The sequence below is a fragment of the Eufriesea mexicana genome, unplaced genomic scaffold (genome assembly GCF_001483705.2).
Source record: "Eufriesea mexicana isolate 0111107269 unplaced genomic scaffold, ASM148370v2 scaffold933, whole genome shotgun sequence".
NCBI classification, from domain to species: Eukaryota; Metazoa; Arthropoda; class Insecta; order Hymenoptera; family Apidae; genus Eufriesea; species Eufriesea mexicana.
The window spans coordinates 23,188-35,215 of record NW_016909064.1 but is presented as its reverse complement, the minus strand read 5'-3'; the positions used below and the strand labels follow the sequence as shown (position 1 = coordinate 35,215).

The window sequence follows — 12,028 nt, the reverse complement described above, 5'->3', positions numbered from 1 at the left end:
TATATATATATATATATTTGATATTACAAAGGTAAAGTATAATTTGTCTATTTTGTTACAGTAAAACCAGACATAATTCCACAGTTAGCTTTGTTTGCATCAGACTGGTGCAAATACTTTGATAATCAACCAGAAGCTTTAATAGATTTGACTGTTCATCTGATATTAGGATGTGAGCAGGGAGCATCACAAATTATAAATATTTTACTAGATACAAGTTTAAATACAAGTAATGTTGGATATCATAGCGTTAACACTGCTCAAAGTGTAAAAAATGTATGTTCTGAGATATTAGAATTGGTGTTACAAGAAATTGATCTACTTTTGCGAACACATGGACCACAATCTGCAAATGTTGCTTTATTAAATTCCGTGAAACAAGAATTGCCATTGATATTACCATTACTCCTAAATCAAAATCCACTACGAGTTCAAACAGCTACTAGACTTTTATGTTTCCTTGGAAGTCAAAGTCCCAATATACTAGTATCTGCTGCATCATACATGTTAGTCAAAGCTGTAACTACTTTTCATCTTGCTGCTTTAATACAGCTGGTTTCTAATAATATTATATTATTTTCTTCTAATAAATCTGAAACAGAAAATGTATTAGCTAGCTACAGTTACTTTACGCAAGTGGTAGAACAAGCAGTTAGAGAAATCAATTATAAAAATGTTATAGAAACACAAGAAACAAGGCAACTTTTTCAAAATCTTGCAATATTATTAAAGTAAGTACATTAAAAAAAGATTTGTATTATATCTGTTATTAATTTGTATAACTTTCTCTTTATAGGTGGGAAAAATCTACTAAAGCTGTAGTATTCCGATCAAAAATGATAACCCAGGCTATAAAATCCAACTTACACCAAATTTCTGCTCTATTAATGAAGACAACTGACTTTAATTTAGCCAATGATATTGCTAAAATGTTAGATTTATTTAGTATGCCTGTAAAAGATAATTTTACACCAAATGTAGAACTTACTTTAAAGTTAACAAGAGCTGTGATTCAGTACTTCTTTTTATGTATAGCAAAAGATGGTAAATATTAAATTATTTTCCTTACAAGTTTTCAGATAAAAACTTTGATAAAATTTTGGGTTTTAGATATTACAAAAAAGCAGCAAGGTGTGAAAATCGTCTGTCATTTACTAAAAGATTTAACTTTTTATTCGCCATGTGCTCGAGTTTTAGCTTTAAGGGAAATCTTAGGACATAGTATCAATAATGACCCTGCAAAATATTTTGGAGCAAAAGAAAAGTTTGAACCAAAATTTGAGGAAACATTACTTTTACATCAAAACCACAAACAGGTGAAAGCTTAAAATATGTTAAAAAATGAATAACATATAAGTATTATAAATATTGTAGTAACTATCTTATTTAGGTTACAAGTACAATGTTAGCTCAAAAACATTCTTCAGTATTTCATGCTGGAGTAATTGGACATGGTCCTCGAAAACCACCACCAGAAAATACAATTGATAAAGAGACCATTGCTCTAAATAAAATATTGTTAATAGATGTAATAAAGGTAAAACTTTCAAAAGTACATTATTCAATAAAATTATTAAATTACAATTTATTTAACATCTATATGCAATAGGCTTGTTGTAGTAATCGAGAATCGGAACGATATCCTGTAAATCTAGATGCTTTAACAATGGTCAGTTTATTGTTAGTTGAACTAGTCTCACCTGATGTTATGTATAATGGATTACCATGGCCTGATGAAGAATTTACAAAGGTATCATCAAAACTCTTGAAATGTTATAATTTCAACGAGTGATACTTTAATATGTTTCAATTATTACATTAGGTTACAATAGAAAGAGATTTGCAAATCCGCAGAACATTCAAGGATGTACCATTATTATGGACATTGTTAGAATTAACAGCTTGGTACAGACCAGCTTTAGCTTACTGTTCCGTTCTGTTGAGAGGCATTGCTGCTACAGTTATGGCCAATTGGAATACAGAAGAAGGTATTTTACTTGTGAGTGTTATGGCACTTGGTCAGTTATTACCATCTCCATTGGCAAGTATAAGGGATATTTTACCAGTTCTAGAACCTCATCAGGTAGGTTTTTATAGTTAAATATTAATCTGACAACATTTGAAATTGAAAGTCAACATATGTTATTTTAGATAAATAATATAATGAAAGAATGTGTATGGGCTTACATGCGTGAAAATGTTCCATCACCAGCTCTTTTCACGCGTAGCGAAGGAGCTAATATTGCCTGGCGAGATACGGATACTTCTACTCCGAATTCACGATTTACTGAAACACTCCGTTTAGTTTTATTATCCAATATTCATACATTGGGTCCACTTTATGCTGCCCTTTTTTACAATGAAAATAAATAACTAAAAAATAAACAACTTTCTATCATATGTACATATTTCTGTGAATAAGATACCAAAAATCTAACAAATAAGTATAATATTAAAAGTTGTTTAAACTAAATATTAATACGTCTCTTAAATTTTCACTTCCATAACAAATATTTCTAGATTATTTTATTAAACCACATCTGTAGAACAATTTCTTAATTAATTTTGTATTAACATACTTTGTATTTATTTAAAATGATATCGTGAATTAATGTCTAAACAATACTATTTCCATTTACTATTCTGGAAGTATATAACAATAAATACATTTTCAGTCATGTTTTAATAACAGCTCTACGTATAAAATAAAAGGTACCATTTGTATTAAATAAAATAGGAATTAAATTTACTAATATCTGAATACAACTAAATACTATACAGTATAATACCATATACGAATACAATGCATACAACTTATAAACGGTTTTCTTCACTTTTATCTATTTATATTGAATGTACTACTTCCATTCAGTTAAACATAGTTCGCTACTCTCAAACGCTAGTAAAAGAAGAAATTAATCCAGGTCGCAGTAAAAAGAAAAACAAGACAAATAACAAGCTTTAGTTTTTTTTTTTATAAAAGCATATTCACCTAAATACATATAAGAAACAAAAATTACTTTACTTTGTATCATTATTAATAGAGGAATGGTGATATCTACGATGAGCGAACACTGTACGAATTAGTCGGTTGTACGAATACCCTAGGTGGGTGTCTCGTCCTGACGAAATGATTACACATTATGCAATGGTTCGATTCACATACGTCACGATCTTAATCGCACGTTTCAAGAGTCCTTTACACGACTCCGTATTAGTCGGAGCATAAAACACTAGTAAAAAATGCTGAAAATATTTAATTACTTTCTTCCTATGTACACTGCTCGTTGTATGAAAGATATAACATCTTATGTGTAAATCCAGAGCATTCAAACTCATTGAACGCCTGTATTTACATTCGAGCATTTTACATGTCACGTTCGAGTGCGAACTTCTACGCTTTGTCAATGTGTTACATCATTCAAAATGCCTTTTAATATAGATTGACACAGTGTAGAACCACTATTAATATTTCATATATAAAAGGAGGTACTATCTTTTACAATGCACAAATAAAAGATATCAATTTTAAAATCTGCAAATGTTAGTTGCGAAATTGATACATGATAATTATGAAATGATACTTAATTAAATATTTTTTGAGTATGCAATAATTATGTGTAAAAAAAAGTTTTTTTTTTTTAAAAAACAGGAGTTATCACATAATATATATGTATGTGTATTAATATGTATATGATCTTTTTAACGGCAAATAGGGAATAAAAATGTGCGATTTGATTCATATTGAAGACCTTCCATTACTCTATTGAGTAATCAACAGTATTTGATGTCGAATGGACTTACTTTACAATAAATTATTATTCAGTTCTTCAGAATTAAAAAATGTTCACTTTTAAAGTCTATATAAATTGAGTTTAGAACAGTAGTACACTCATGCCACCCACTTCACTTTGTTCCTTAACAAAGATCTCAAAGTACTGGTATATAATTGTGACAGCGAGTAAAATACCAGTACCTGAACCTATTGCACCCAGGAAATCAGCTAATACAGACAAAGCACCGATACACAATCCACCAAATGCTGCTGCAGTTGGAATATATCTGTTCAATTCATGAATCATAGAATTATCCCTATGTCCTCTCATTACCATTTGTTGTTCTTTCAATTGTTTTGCAACCTAGGGAATTAATTAAAGACATAATTTTAAAAATTCAAGATCTATTAAACAGTATAAATAATAAAAACAATGAAATGAATACTTACGGCTTTTGCTGAGCTACCAGAAACCTCGATCCACGTTTTTGAAAAAAAAGCACAAGATCCAAGCATAAAAAGAATATAAAGGATAGCATGAATAGGATCTTGCAAAATATGTCCCACAGATTCTGGTGGTGATAAATAATAACACAATCCTCCAACAGGATAAGATCGTGCTGGACCACCACCACCGATATCGGACCATACTCCCAACAAATTCACAATAATGTTACCTTGAAATTTAATAGCCAGCATTTGTGAAATAACATATAAATTGGATACTAATGCAGATTGAAGAATGATTGGAATATTGCTTGTATAGAACAATTTAATAGGATAACTGCTGTACTGTCCTCTATATCTGGCAGATTTGATTGGCAAATCAACGCGGAAACCCTTCAAATAAAAACAGTTATAATTTTAATTACAATTTCCTGTATATACTTTAAACTAAAATAATTCAATTATAATACCTGGAAGTAAATTACAATAGCAAATACTAGAATTGTAGCAAGTAAATTCATAAGATTCGGAAGATTTTGTCTATAGAATGCCTCGCGAAGTGCTCGAACTTTGTCTTGCCTTGTAGCCAATAAGTGAAACAGTGCTATTACAGCACCCTCAAATTCTGTACCACGTCCTAAATGTATGGAAATACGATAACACTTACAGTTATAACATAAGTGAAAATAAATAGATGTAAAAATGAAATCATACCAGTATTAACAGTAGCTGGAGAAAATGCTTTCCATACAATTGTTTCACAAATGTTTGTAGCAATAAAAAGAGAGATTCCACTTCCCAATCCATATCCTTTTTGAAGTAATTCATCCAACAATAGTACAATTAAACCAGCAACAAATAACTGAATAATAATTAATAAACAAACACCAGCGCCAATTTCTGTTGGATCACCATACATTCCAGTCATTACATATACAATAGCTTGGCCAACAGTAATAACCATTCCAAATACTATAAAATATAAAGAATAAATTACATATCAGAATTTAAACATATGTACAATATTGAAAAATATATTGTTTTTCTTACATTTTTGAGCACCATTAAACAGAGCCCTATCTTTTGGAGTGTCACCAACTTCAATTATTTTTGTACCACTCAATAACTGCATGATCAAACCAGATGTAACAATGGGAGAAATTCCTAATTCCATAAGAGTTCCTCTATTTGATGCAAGTATAACACGAATCCAATAAAAAGGATCTGCACTGTCTGAAGACATAATTCCAAATAAAGGAATCTATGAAAATAAAACGTTTCATTAATTAAAGAAATTTTATATAATATTGTAAAGTACATATTATGAAATAATTCTTACCTGACAACATACTAAAAAGATGAACAAAGTAATTGCTGTCCATAATACCTTTTCCCGAAATTGTATCTGTAAATATGTTTAAGCATTTAAATTATTGTTAAAAAAATTATTTAAAAACAATCTGAGTCAAACAATAAGAAAATGTTTTTCATTTTCAAAATTTATAAAGAAGAATAATTACATAGAACATGAAGAATGGGTAAAATATAGTATACAATACTGTAAATATAAGTGGAAGACAGAAACAGATAGGTATAAACTCACTTTTCGTTCCGGCTTTTCTATTTCCGGGAGTATACTGCAAAACGGCTTTATTACCTCCAAAAATTTGACTGAAAAACATACACGAAAAAATTTAATTTTACGTTAACAAAATACTTAACTGGAAAACAAAATATTATAAATTCTAAAAGACGAACAATATGTTGTAAAGGTGAGGAAACCAAAGGTTACCGTTTGGGTTAATCTCAATAACTATAATCTTAAATAAAAGATTTTCGAATTTCTGACTGGGAAAAGTATACTTACATCCCATTTTAAATCCGAGGTGTAACTATTCTAAAGGATCACGATGCTACGACACTTCTCACTAATTCTAAAATCAACAATGTCGCAAAGACACAAGATTAAATCAAGAATCCAAGCAAACCTGCCTGCGTATGCTCGATTGGCAAACCAAAGCGAGTCGTGGCTCCCTTCGTCGACACGTATCAATATGCTATTGTCACGTGACCTGATGATGTTGGCCGGCACGAGGGAGGAATTCTTGAAAATGATGTTAGATGACGCTACACAAAATCGAATATACACGTGCGCCTTGTCAAATGTTTTTTAAATCTTTATGATTTGACATGTAAATATTCAATATGCACATAATATTAAATGTAGGGCACAAATTAAAAATTAAGGTGAAGTTTTGAAAAACTTTTATAATAATTAATAAATAAATTACATATGTCAAGTTTTATAGGATAAAAATAGATTTCGCAAATGGTTTTTAATATATAGCATAGATAATAAAAATTCGACTAAAAGTGAATGTATTATATCTTAAATACTTTAAATTTGAAATTATTTTAATAACGTAAATTGTTAAAACAATCAATAGTAATGATTTTAAAACATTTAAAGTTATTTTTCAAACTTGCATTATCATATGAATAATGTAAACCCACGATGTTAGTAAAGAATATGTAATTAGAATGTATAATTTATTTTCCTGTCCAGATACGCAAATATTTGTTAGTGCATAGTTTTTTTTACGTAAATTATATCTGCCTATATGGAATTTTTATGTAATTTTATGCATTTTTTGGTGTACAAATACAAAAGAAAAAGATATTTGCAGAATTCTTATTGAAATATGTTTTTGTAATTACGTTAAAAATTGCAAAATAAAAGTTTAAATATCATGATCATTCATAGATGAAAAAAATTATACGTACATAGACTAATTTATGTTTATAAAAGTATAGACATCTATAACGTTTTTTTATTAATTCTGTCTATAAAATTCTGATTTGCAATAATGTTAATAAATTTATATTAAAAAAAATATATTATATTTGAAAATATTAAATTGCAAATGTAATATATTAAAAAAAAAAACATTCTTTTATTTTTTTTAAGTAATATTACTGTAAGTATATTAAATAATCTTTTGTGCAAAAAATGAATAACAATTATAAATGCATGTAAATTTTATCATTATGTAAGTAAGTTGTTCTACACATTAATAATATCAATTTTGTTTACTTTTTATCATAACATATCGCTTTTTTAATGTATTTCAAATGATCTATTGCACATTTTGCGACTATCAGCAGGTTCGGTGAATGGGGAAATACTATATAAAGAGCAAGGCAAAGTAAGAATCGAAACTAATTCATTATTTCTTTTCTCAAAGTGTCTTAAGAAATTGTGAGTTTTCGTTTATTACGCACTTTACAATTATGAGCATTTTTTCACATACAATGCAAAATATTATTTGTGAAGTTTTATTTCTTGTACTATGTATTGGTTTTTTTGTGCATGGCAGGTAAGTGAAAGGAATCACTTGGAATTTACACTATATTAAATTCTTTGTACAGTATAAATAAATCGAATGAATGATATTTTTATTAATTTTCGATCAATCATTTGCTGTCTATTATCAAAGAAGATATTTTCTAGTTCTATCATTATATAAAAAAGACATTTTTTTATATTCCATAAATAGAAATGTTTTCTATTTATGTAGATAACTTCTATTAGTTTATAAAATCACTATTTTGTATTATTTAAATCTTTTGTTTTTTTTTTATTATTAATAGAGAGATTGGTACAAAGCACCAGGATATTGATGAATTAGTTATTGAACCAATTGTAGGTAGGTTTGACCATAGCGAAGGTCCTCACTGGGATTATCATACACAAAAACTTTATTTTGTTGATATAGAAGCACAAAAAATTTGTAGATTTGATCTTGCAACAAAAAATCTTTCCTGCATATTTATAGGTACATTAATAATATAGATTTTATAAAGAGATTAATAATTTTTTTATAAATTAATATTTTTCTATAAATTAATCATTAGAAAATGGACCTGTTGGGTTTGCCATTCCTATTATTGGAGAACCTAATAAACTTATAGCTGGTAGCGGTACAGATTTTATTCGAGTTACATGGGATGGTCACAAGAATTTCACAAAATCTGCACCTGAAACACTTGCTATTGTTGATACTAATCGCAATAATACTAGATGGAATGATGGAAAAGTGGATTCATCAGGAAGATTCTGGGGTGGTTTGTTGAAAATTATCAGTCTATTAAAAATCCTAATTTAATGATACTATATATTTTATGTACAACTCTATAGGAACAATAGGACCAGAAGTAAATGATGTTGTTGTACCCAATCAAGCATCTTTGTATCGTATTGATTCTCATTTTAAACCAAAAAAGGAATTATCTCCTGTTACCAACAGCAATGGCTTAGCTTGGAATATTCAAGATGATACATTTTATTATATTGATACTCCTACGCGTCAAGTAGCAGCATTTGATTTTGAACCTATCAATGGAATTATATGTATAAAACTCTTAAAGTATATTTCATATAGAATATAAAATTTTCTTGAATTAAATTTTTAATAGACATAATTTATTTCAGCAAATAAAAGAATTGCATTTGATCTTCAGAAAACAAATATTTCTGGATTACCAGATGGTATGACAATAGATACAGATGGAAATCTTTGGGTAGCTTTGTATGGTGGAGGTGGCGTAAGTACTACTATAACATTCTTTTTTATATTATGAATAAATATTTATGAAATATTCATGTATTAAATAAACAGGTGGTCAATGTTAATCCACACACTGGTAAAGTAATACGCTTTGTGAAGCTTCCTGTTACAAAAGTAACTAGTTGTACGTTTGGAGGACCTTTGTTTAATACTTTATTTGTAACAACATCTAGCCGTGATTTAACTGAAAAGGAACTTGCAGAAGAACCATTTGCTGGTTATGTTTTTGCTGTAAAAGGCTTAAATGTATATGGTCTTGCAGCAAATTCATTTAAGGACTAAATAATCATTTTTAATACCAGATATTACATTCCTTGTATTCACTGTACACAAATAATATTTAAAAGAAGAAACTAATAAAAATAATAATATAAAATTGTTGTATTTGTATTTTTAAAATAATATTTAATTACCAAAAACAGTAGCAAACTTATAAATCTAACATAGAAAATAGTTATGATGTTGATATTTATATTAAGACCTTGGTAAATTGATTATTCTATATTAAGTGAAAATATTCATTTTATCAAATTATTCATCGTTGGTTTATGTATTATATTTCCTGTCAAAAATCTTTTTTGGATTAACTATATGTAGACCTTGTTCTTTTTGTGATAACCTTAACAAATTTTGTGTCGTAATAGATTAAGTACAAACACTCTTATCTATCTAAGTCATGATGTATAATAGTAAGTTATCATATATAAGCCTTGATATATTCTTTCACAGCATTCATTCTTCCTCCAAGTATCATTAAACACGACAAATTGTTCTGTTCAACTTTAACCGGAAACACGTTATGTTTCATGTAATTATTGTTATATAATAAAAATAATAACGTAAGTATTTAATCAAGTAAATAAATTTTTAATGTTTAAATAAGCAAACAATTTATGCATGTTCATATTCTTTATTTAAAGTTCATGTAATAAAAACACTTGTTGCTGCATGCAAAAGTATGTGTATGTGTGTAATTGGATATAGCTGTATGTAGTTAATTATAAATTAGGAAAATGTCAGAAGTGATTGTTGAACCACTTACTGGACCATATAGTCTTGGTGAAGGTCCTCATTGGGATTGCATTTCTCAAAATCTGTATTTTGTTGATATATTCGCCCAAAAAGTATTTAGATTTGACCCTGCAACAGGTAGTATTACATCTGCTTTCATAGGTAAGTAATTAAAAATTTTATTATCCAATTTGTAATATATTCAATAAATATGATGTTATCATAATTAGAAAATGGACCAGTTGGATTTGTTATTCCCATTGAAGGCAGTACCAATAAATTTGTTGCTGGATCTGGTTTAGATTTTGTACTGTTTTCTTGGAATGAAAACAAAGATCTTGTAAAATGTACACCTCAAGTATTATCTACTGTGGAGAGTAATAGAATAGAAACCAGATGGAATGATGGAAAAGCAGATTCTTCTGGAAGATTGTGGGCTGGTTGTTTAAAAATATAAATTATTTTGTATAAAGATATATTACTGATCATATAAATTTTAACAATGTAGCTTTTTTCTCATTAGGAACAATGGGTTTTGAGAAAGATGGTGTTTTTCCATCTAATGTGGGGTCTCTTTATTCTATTGGTAATGATCTTATATTTAAAAAACGAGTAACTCCTGTATCTATAAGTAATGGGTTAGCCTGGAATTCTAATAATGATACACTTTATTACATTGATTCACTTACCTATCAGATTATGGCATACAATTATGATTCTCAAACAGGCACCATATGTAAGAGTTGTATAATTTATTTGATATGACATAATATTATGTGTCATGTTAAATGAATTTACACTTTTTATTTATTTTTCATAGCAAATAAGAAGACTGTATTTGATCTTCAAAAAAATAATATTCCTGGATTACCAGATGGTATGACTATAGATACAGATGAAAACCTTTGGGTAGCTGTATTTGGTGGAGGTGGTGTAAGTATTGTTATGATTCTTATGATAATCCATAATTGTTACAAAATATATTGTAGAGGAAATAATTGACATTTATTTTCTAAAAAGACAAAATATTTAATGTTTAGGTTCTCAACATAAACCCGAAAACGGGTAAATTGTTGCGCTTTGTTAAGATTAACAATGTCAAGAACATAACTAGTGTTACTTTTGGTGGTCCTAATCTTGATATTTTGTATGTAACATCAGCGAACATTGGATTAAATGAGAATGAATTAAAGGACCAACCACATGCTGGTTATCTATTTGCCATCAAAGGTTTAGGTGTCCGTGGTTTTCCTGCAAATTCATTTAAACTACCAAAGATAGTTTGTATGTAGATATTTATAGATACATATACGTATTTATCTATAGGTATACGTATAAATATTTAAAATATGTACAAATATATAAAACACATTTTTTAAATATTAAATTACTAGAATAATGAATGACAAAGGTTATAGATTACATATATAAAAGTTACATTTGTTGTAAGTTTTGCAAGGAAATAAACTTTATAAGCTAGAAAAAGAATGCTCTTCTTATTTTATATTCTTATTTGATAGGAGTAAACTGTATTATATGTATGTATGTATGTATGTATGTATATGTGTGTGTGCGTGTGTGTGTGGTGTGTACACCTTTTTTTTTAAATGAGAAAAGACATTTTATAAATTATTTGTTAGAAAATGTACAGGATTTGCTAATATCTAATTACATTTGCCTATTTGTTTCTCTTTTTTTACATATAAAGAAAAATGTATTGATTGCTGAATGTACATAGTAGAAAAATAATGCATTATTTTATTAATATGCAAAAACGTTTCCCTGGAATTATTGTGAAATTATATTTATCATTGTATTACTATTTTTAGTGTTACCAGAGTCACGAGAAAAGTAAATGTCACCGTAATCTAGTGACATTCAAGCATCATATTGTTATCACCATAGAAACATCTAACTTATGAAAAACTAACTTTTCACTCCTTTTTCCTTGGGGTACAGTATCTTAGATTGATGTAAGATATTTATTTGTATTTTATATAAGAATTTTAGCTCATTATTATTTTCATAGTTTAGAATACGTTTGTTATTATCTACTTTCACATGTAATAAATAAACTGTTCATATAGAATAATTCTATTGCACACAGAAGTGCAAAGGTTAGCAAACTATCTTAATCGTTTTTGATGAAAATTAATCTGTACACTGC

At 28.1% G+C, this 12,028-nt stretch overlaps 4 protein-coding genes across 5 annotated transcripts in view; 3 read left to right on the top strand and 1 right to left on the bottom strand.

The window, feature by feature from the left end:
- The window catches only part of omd (integrator complex subunit 5 omd), a 3,922-nt gene extending 1,478 nt beyond the window's left edge, over positions 1–2,444 (top strand). Inside the window, exons 5-11 of the mRNA XM_017899440.1 lie at positions 62–731; positions 797–1,044; positions 1,111–1,316; positions 1,391–1,537; positions 1,610–1,750; positions 1,823–2,083; positions 2,152–2,444. Of these exons, the coding sequence (XP_017754929.1) occupies positions 62–731; positions 797–1,044; positions 1,111–1,316; positions 1,391–1,537; positions 1,610–1,750; positions 1,823–2,083; positions 2,152–2,373 (1,895 nt within the window). The 3' untranslated portion in view covers positions 2,374–2,444. The remainder of the gene's footprint in view (positions 1–61; positions 732–796; positions 1,045–1,110; positions 1,317–1,390; positions 1,538–1,609; positions 1,751–1,822; positions 2,084–2,151) is intronic.
- Positions 2,445–3,737: 1,293 nt separating this feature from the next.
- Positions 3,738–6,260, bottom strand: Sec61alpha (SEC61 translocon subunit alpha). Its single transcript, XM_017899438.1, has 8 exons — positions 6,090–6,260; positions 5,826–5,893; positions 5,562–5,627; positions 5,273–5,483; positions 4,937–5,194; positions 4,693–4,859; positions 4,226–4,615; positions 3,738–4,139 (listed from the first exon to the last, which is right to left on the bottom strand). Exons 1-8 carry the CDS (start codon positions 6,094–6,096, stop codon positions 3,876–3,878), a joined length of 1,431 nt encoding a protein of 476 aa, XP_017754927.1. The 5' UTR covers positions 6,097–6,260; the 3' UTR covers positions 3,738–3,875.
- A 1,115-nt stretch (positions 6,261–7,375) lies between these two features.
- On the top strand, positions 7,376–9,226 carry LOC108547095 (regucalcin). Its single transcript, XM_017899453.1, has 6 exons — positions 7,376–7,599; positions 7,874–8,058; positions 8,138–8,347; positions 8,421–8,633; positions 8,715–8,827; positions 8,902–9,226. Exons 1-6 carry the CDS (start codon positions 7,514–7,516, stop codon positions 9,130–9,132), a joined length of 1,038 nt encoding a protein of 345 aa, XP_017754942.1. The 5' UTR covers positions 7,376–7,513; the 3' UTR covers positions 9,133–9,226.
- A 351-nt stretch (positions 9,227–9,577) lies between these two features.
- On the top strand, positions 9,578–11,333 carry LOC108547089 (regucalcin). Of its 2 annotated transcripts, XM_017899447.1 has the most exons (6): positions 9,578–9,689; positions 9,860–10,023; positions 10,092–10,301; positions 10,385–10,597; positions 10,682–10,794; positions 10,902–11,333. In XM_017899447.1, the coding sequence occupies exons 2-6, from the start codon at positions 9,864–9,866 to the stop codon at positions 11,151–11,153; spliced, it is 948 nt and encodes a 315-aa protein (XP_017754936.1). In that variant the 5' UTR covers positions 9,578–9,689; positions 9,860–9,863; the 3' UTR covers positions 11,154–11,333. The 2 variants fall into 2 exon arrangements, with proteins under 2 accessions (XP_017754936.1, XP_017754937.1); XM_017899448.1 differs by lacking the exon at positions 9,578–9,689 and having other exon boundaries at positions 9,753–10,023.
- The last annotated feature ends 695 nt before the right edge of the window (positions 11,334–12,028 follow it).

What these genes read in the sequence shown, in the direction of transcription:
- Sec61alpha (XM_017899438.1), bottom strand. An exon ending in CTATTGTAATTTACTTCCAG is followed by an intron (nt 4,616 to 4,692) that starts GTATTATAATTG and finishes TTTTATTTGAAG; the next exon opens with GGTTTCCGCGTTGATTTGCC. An exon ending in CTGGTAGCTCAGCAAAAGCC is followed by an intron (nt 4,140 to 4,225) that starts GTAAGTATTCAT and finishes TTAATTCCCTAG; the next exon opens with GTTGCAAAACAATTGAAAGA.
- LOC108547089 (XM_017899447.1), top strand. Translation starts at nt 9,864, where the DNA reads ATGTCAGAAGTGATTGTTGAACCACTTACTGGACCATATAGTCTTGGT. An exon ending in TATTACATCTGCTTTCATAG is followed by an intron (nt 10,024 to 10,091) that starts GTAAGTAATTAA and finishes TATCATAATTAG; the next exon opens with AAAATGGACCAGTTGGATTT. An exon ending in TTCTCAAACAGGCACCATAT is followed by an intron (nt 10,598 to 10,681) that starts GTAAGAGTTGTA and finishes TATTTTTCATAG; the next exon opens with CAAATAAGAAGACTGTATTT.
- LOC108547095 (XM_017899453.1), top strand. Translation starts at nt 7,514, where the DNA reads ATGAGCATTTTTTCACATACAATGCAAAATATTATTTGTGAAGTTTTA. An exon ending in TCTTTCCTGCATATTTATAG is followed by an intron (nt 8,059 to 8,137) that starts GTACATTAATAA and finishes ATTAATCATTAG; the next exon opens with AAAATGGACCTGTTGGGTTT. An exon ending in ACCTATCAATGGAATTATAT is followed by an intron (nt 8,634 to 8,714) that starts GTATAAAACTCT and finishes AATTTATTTCAG; the next exon opens with CAAATAAAAGAATTGCATTT.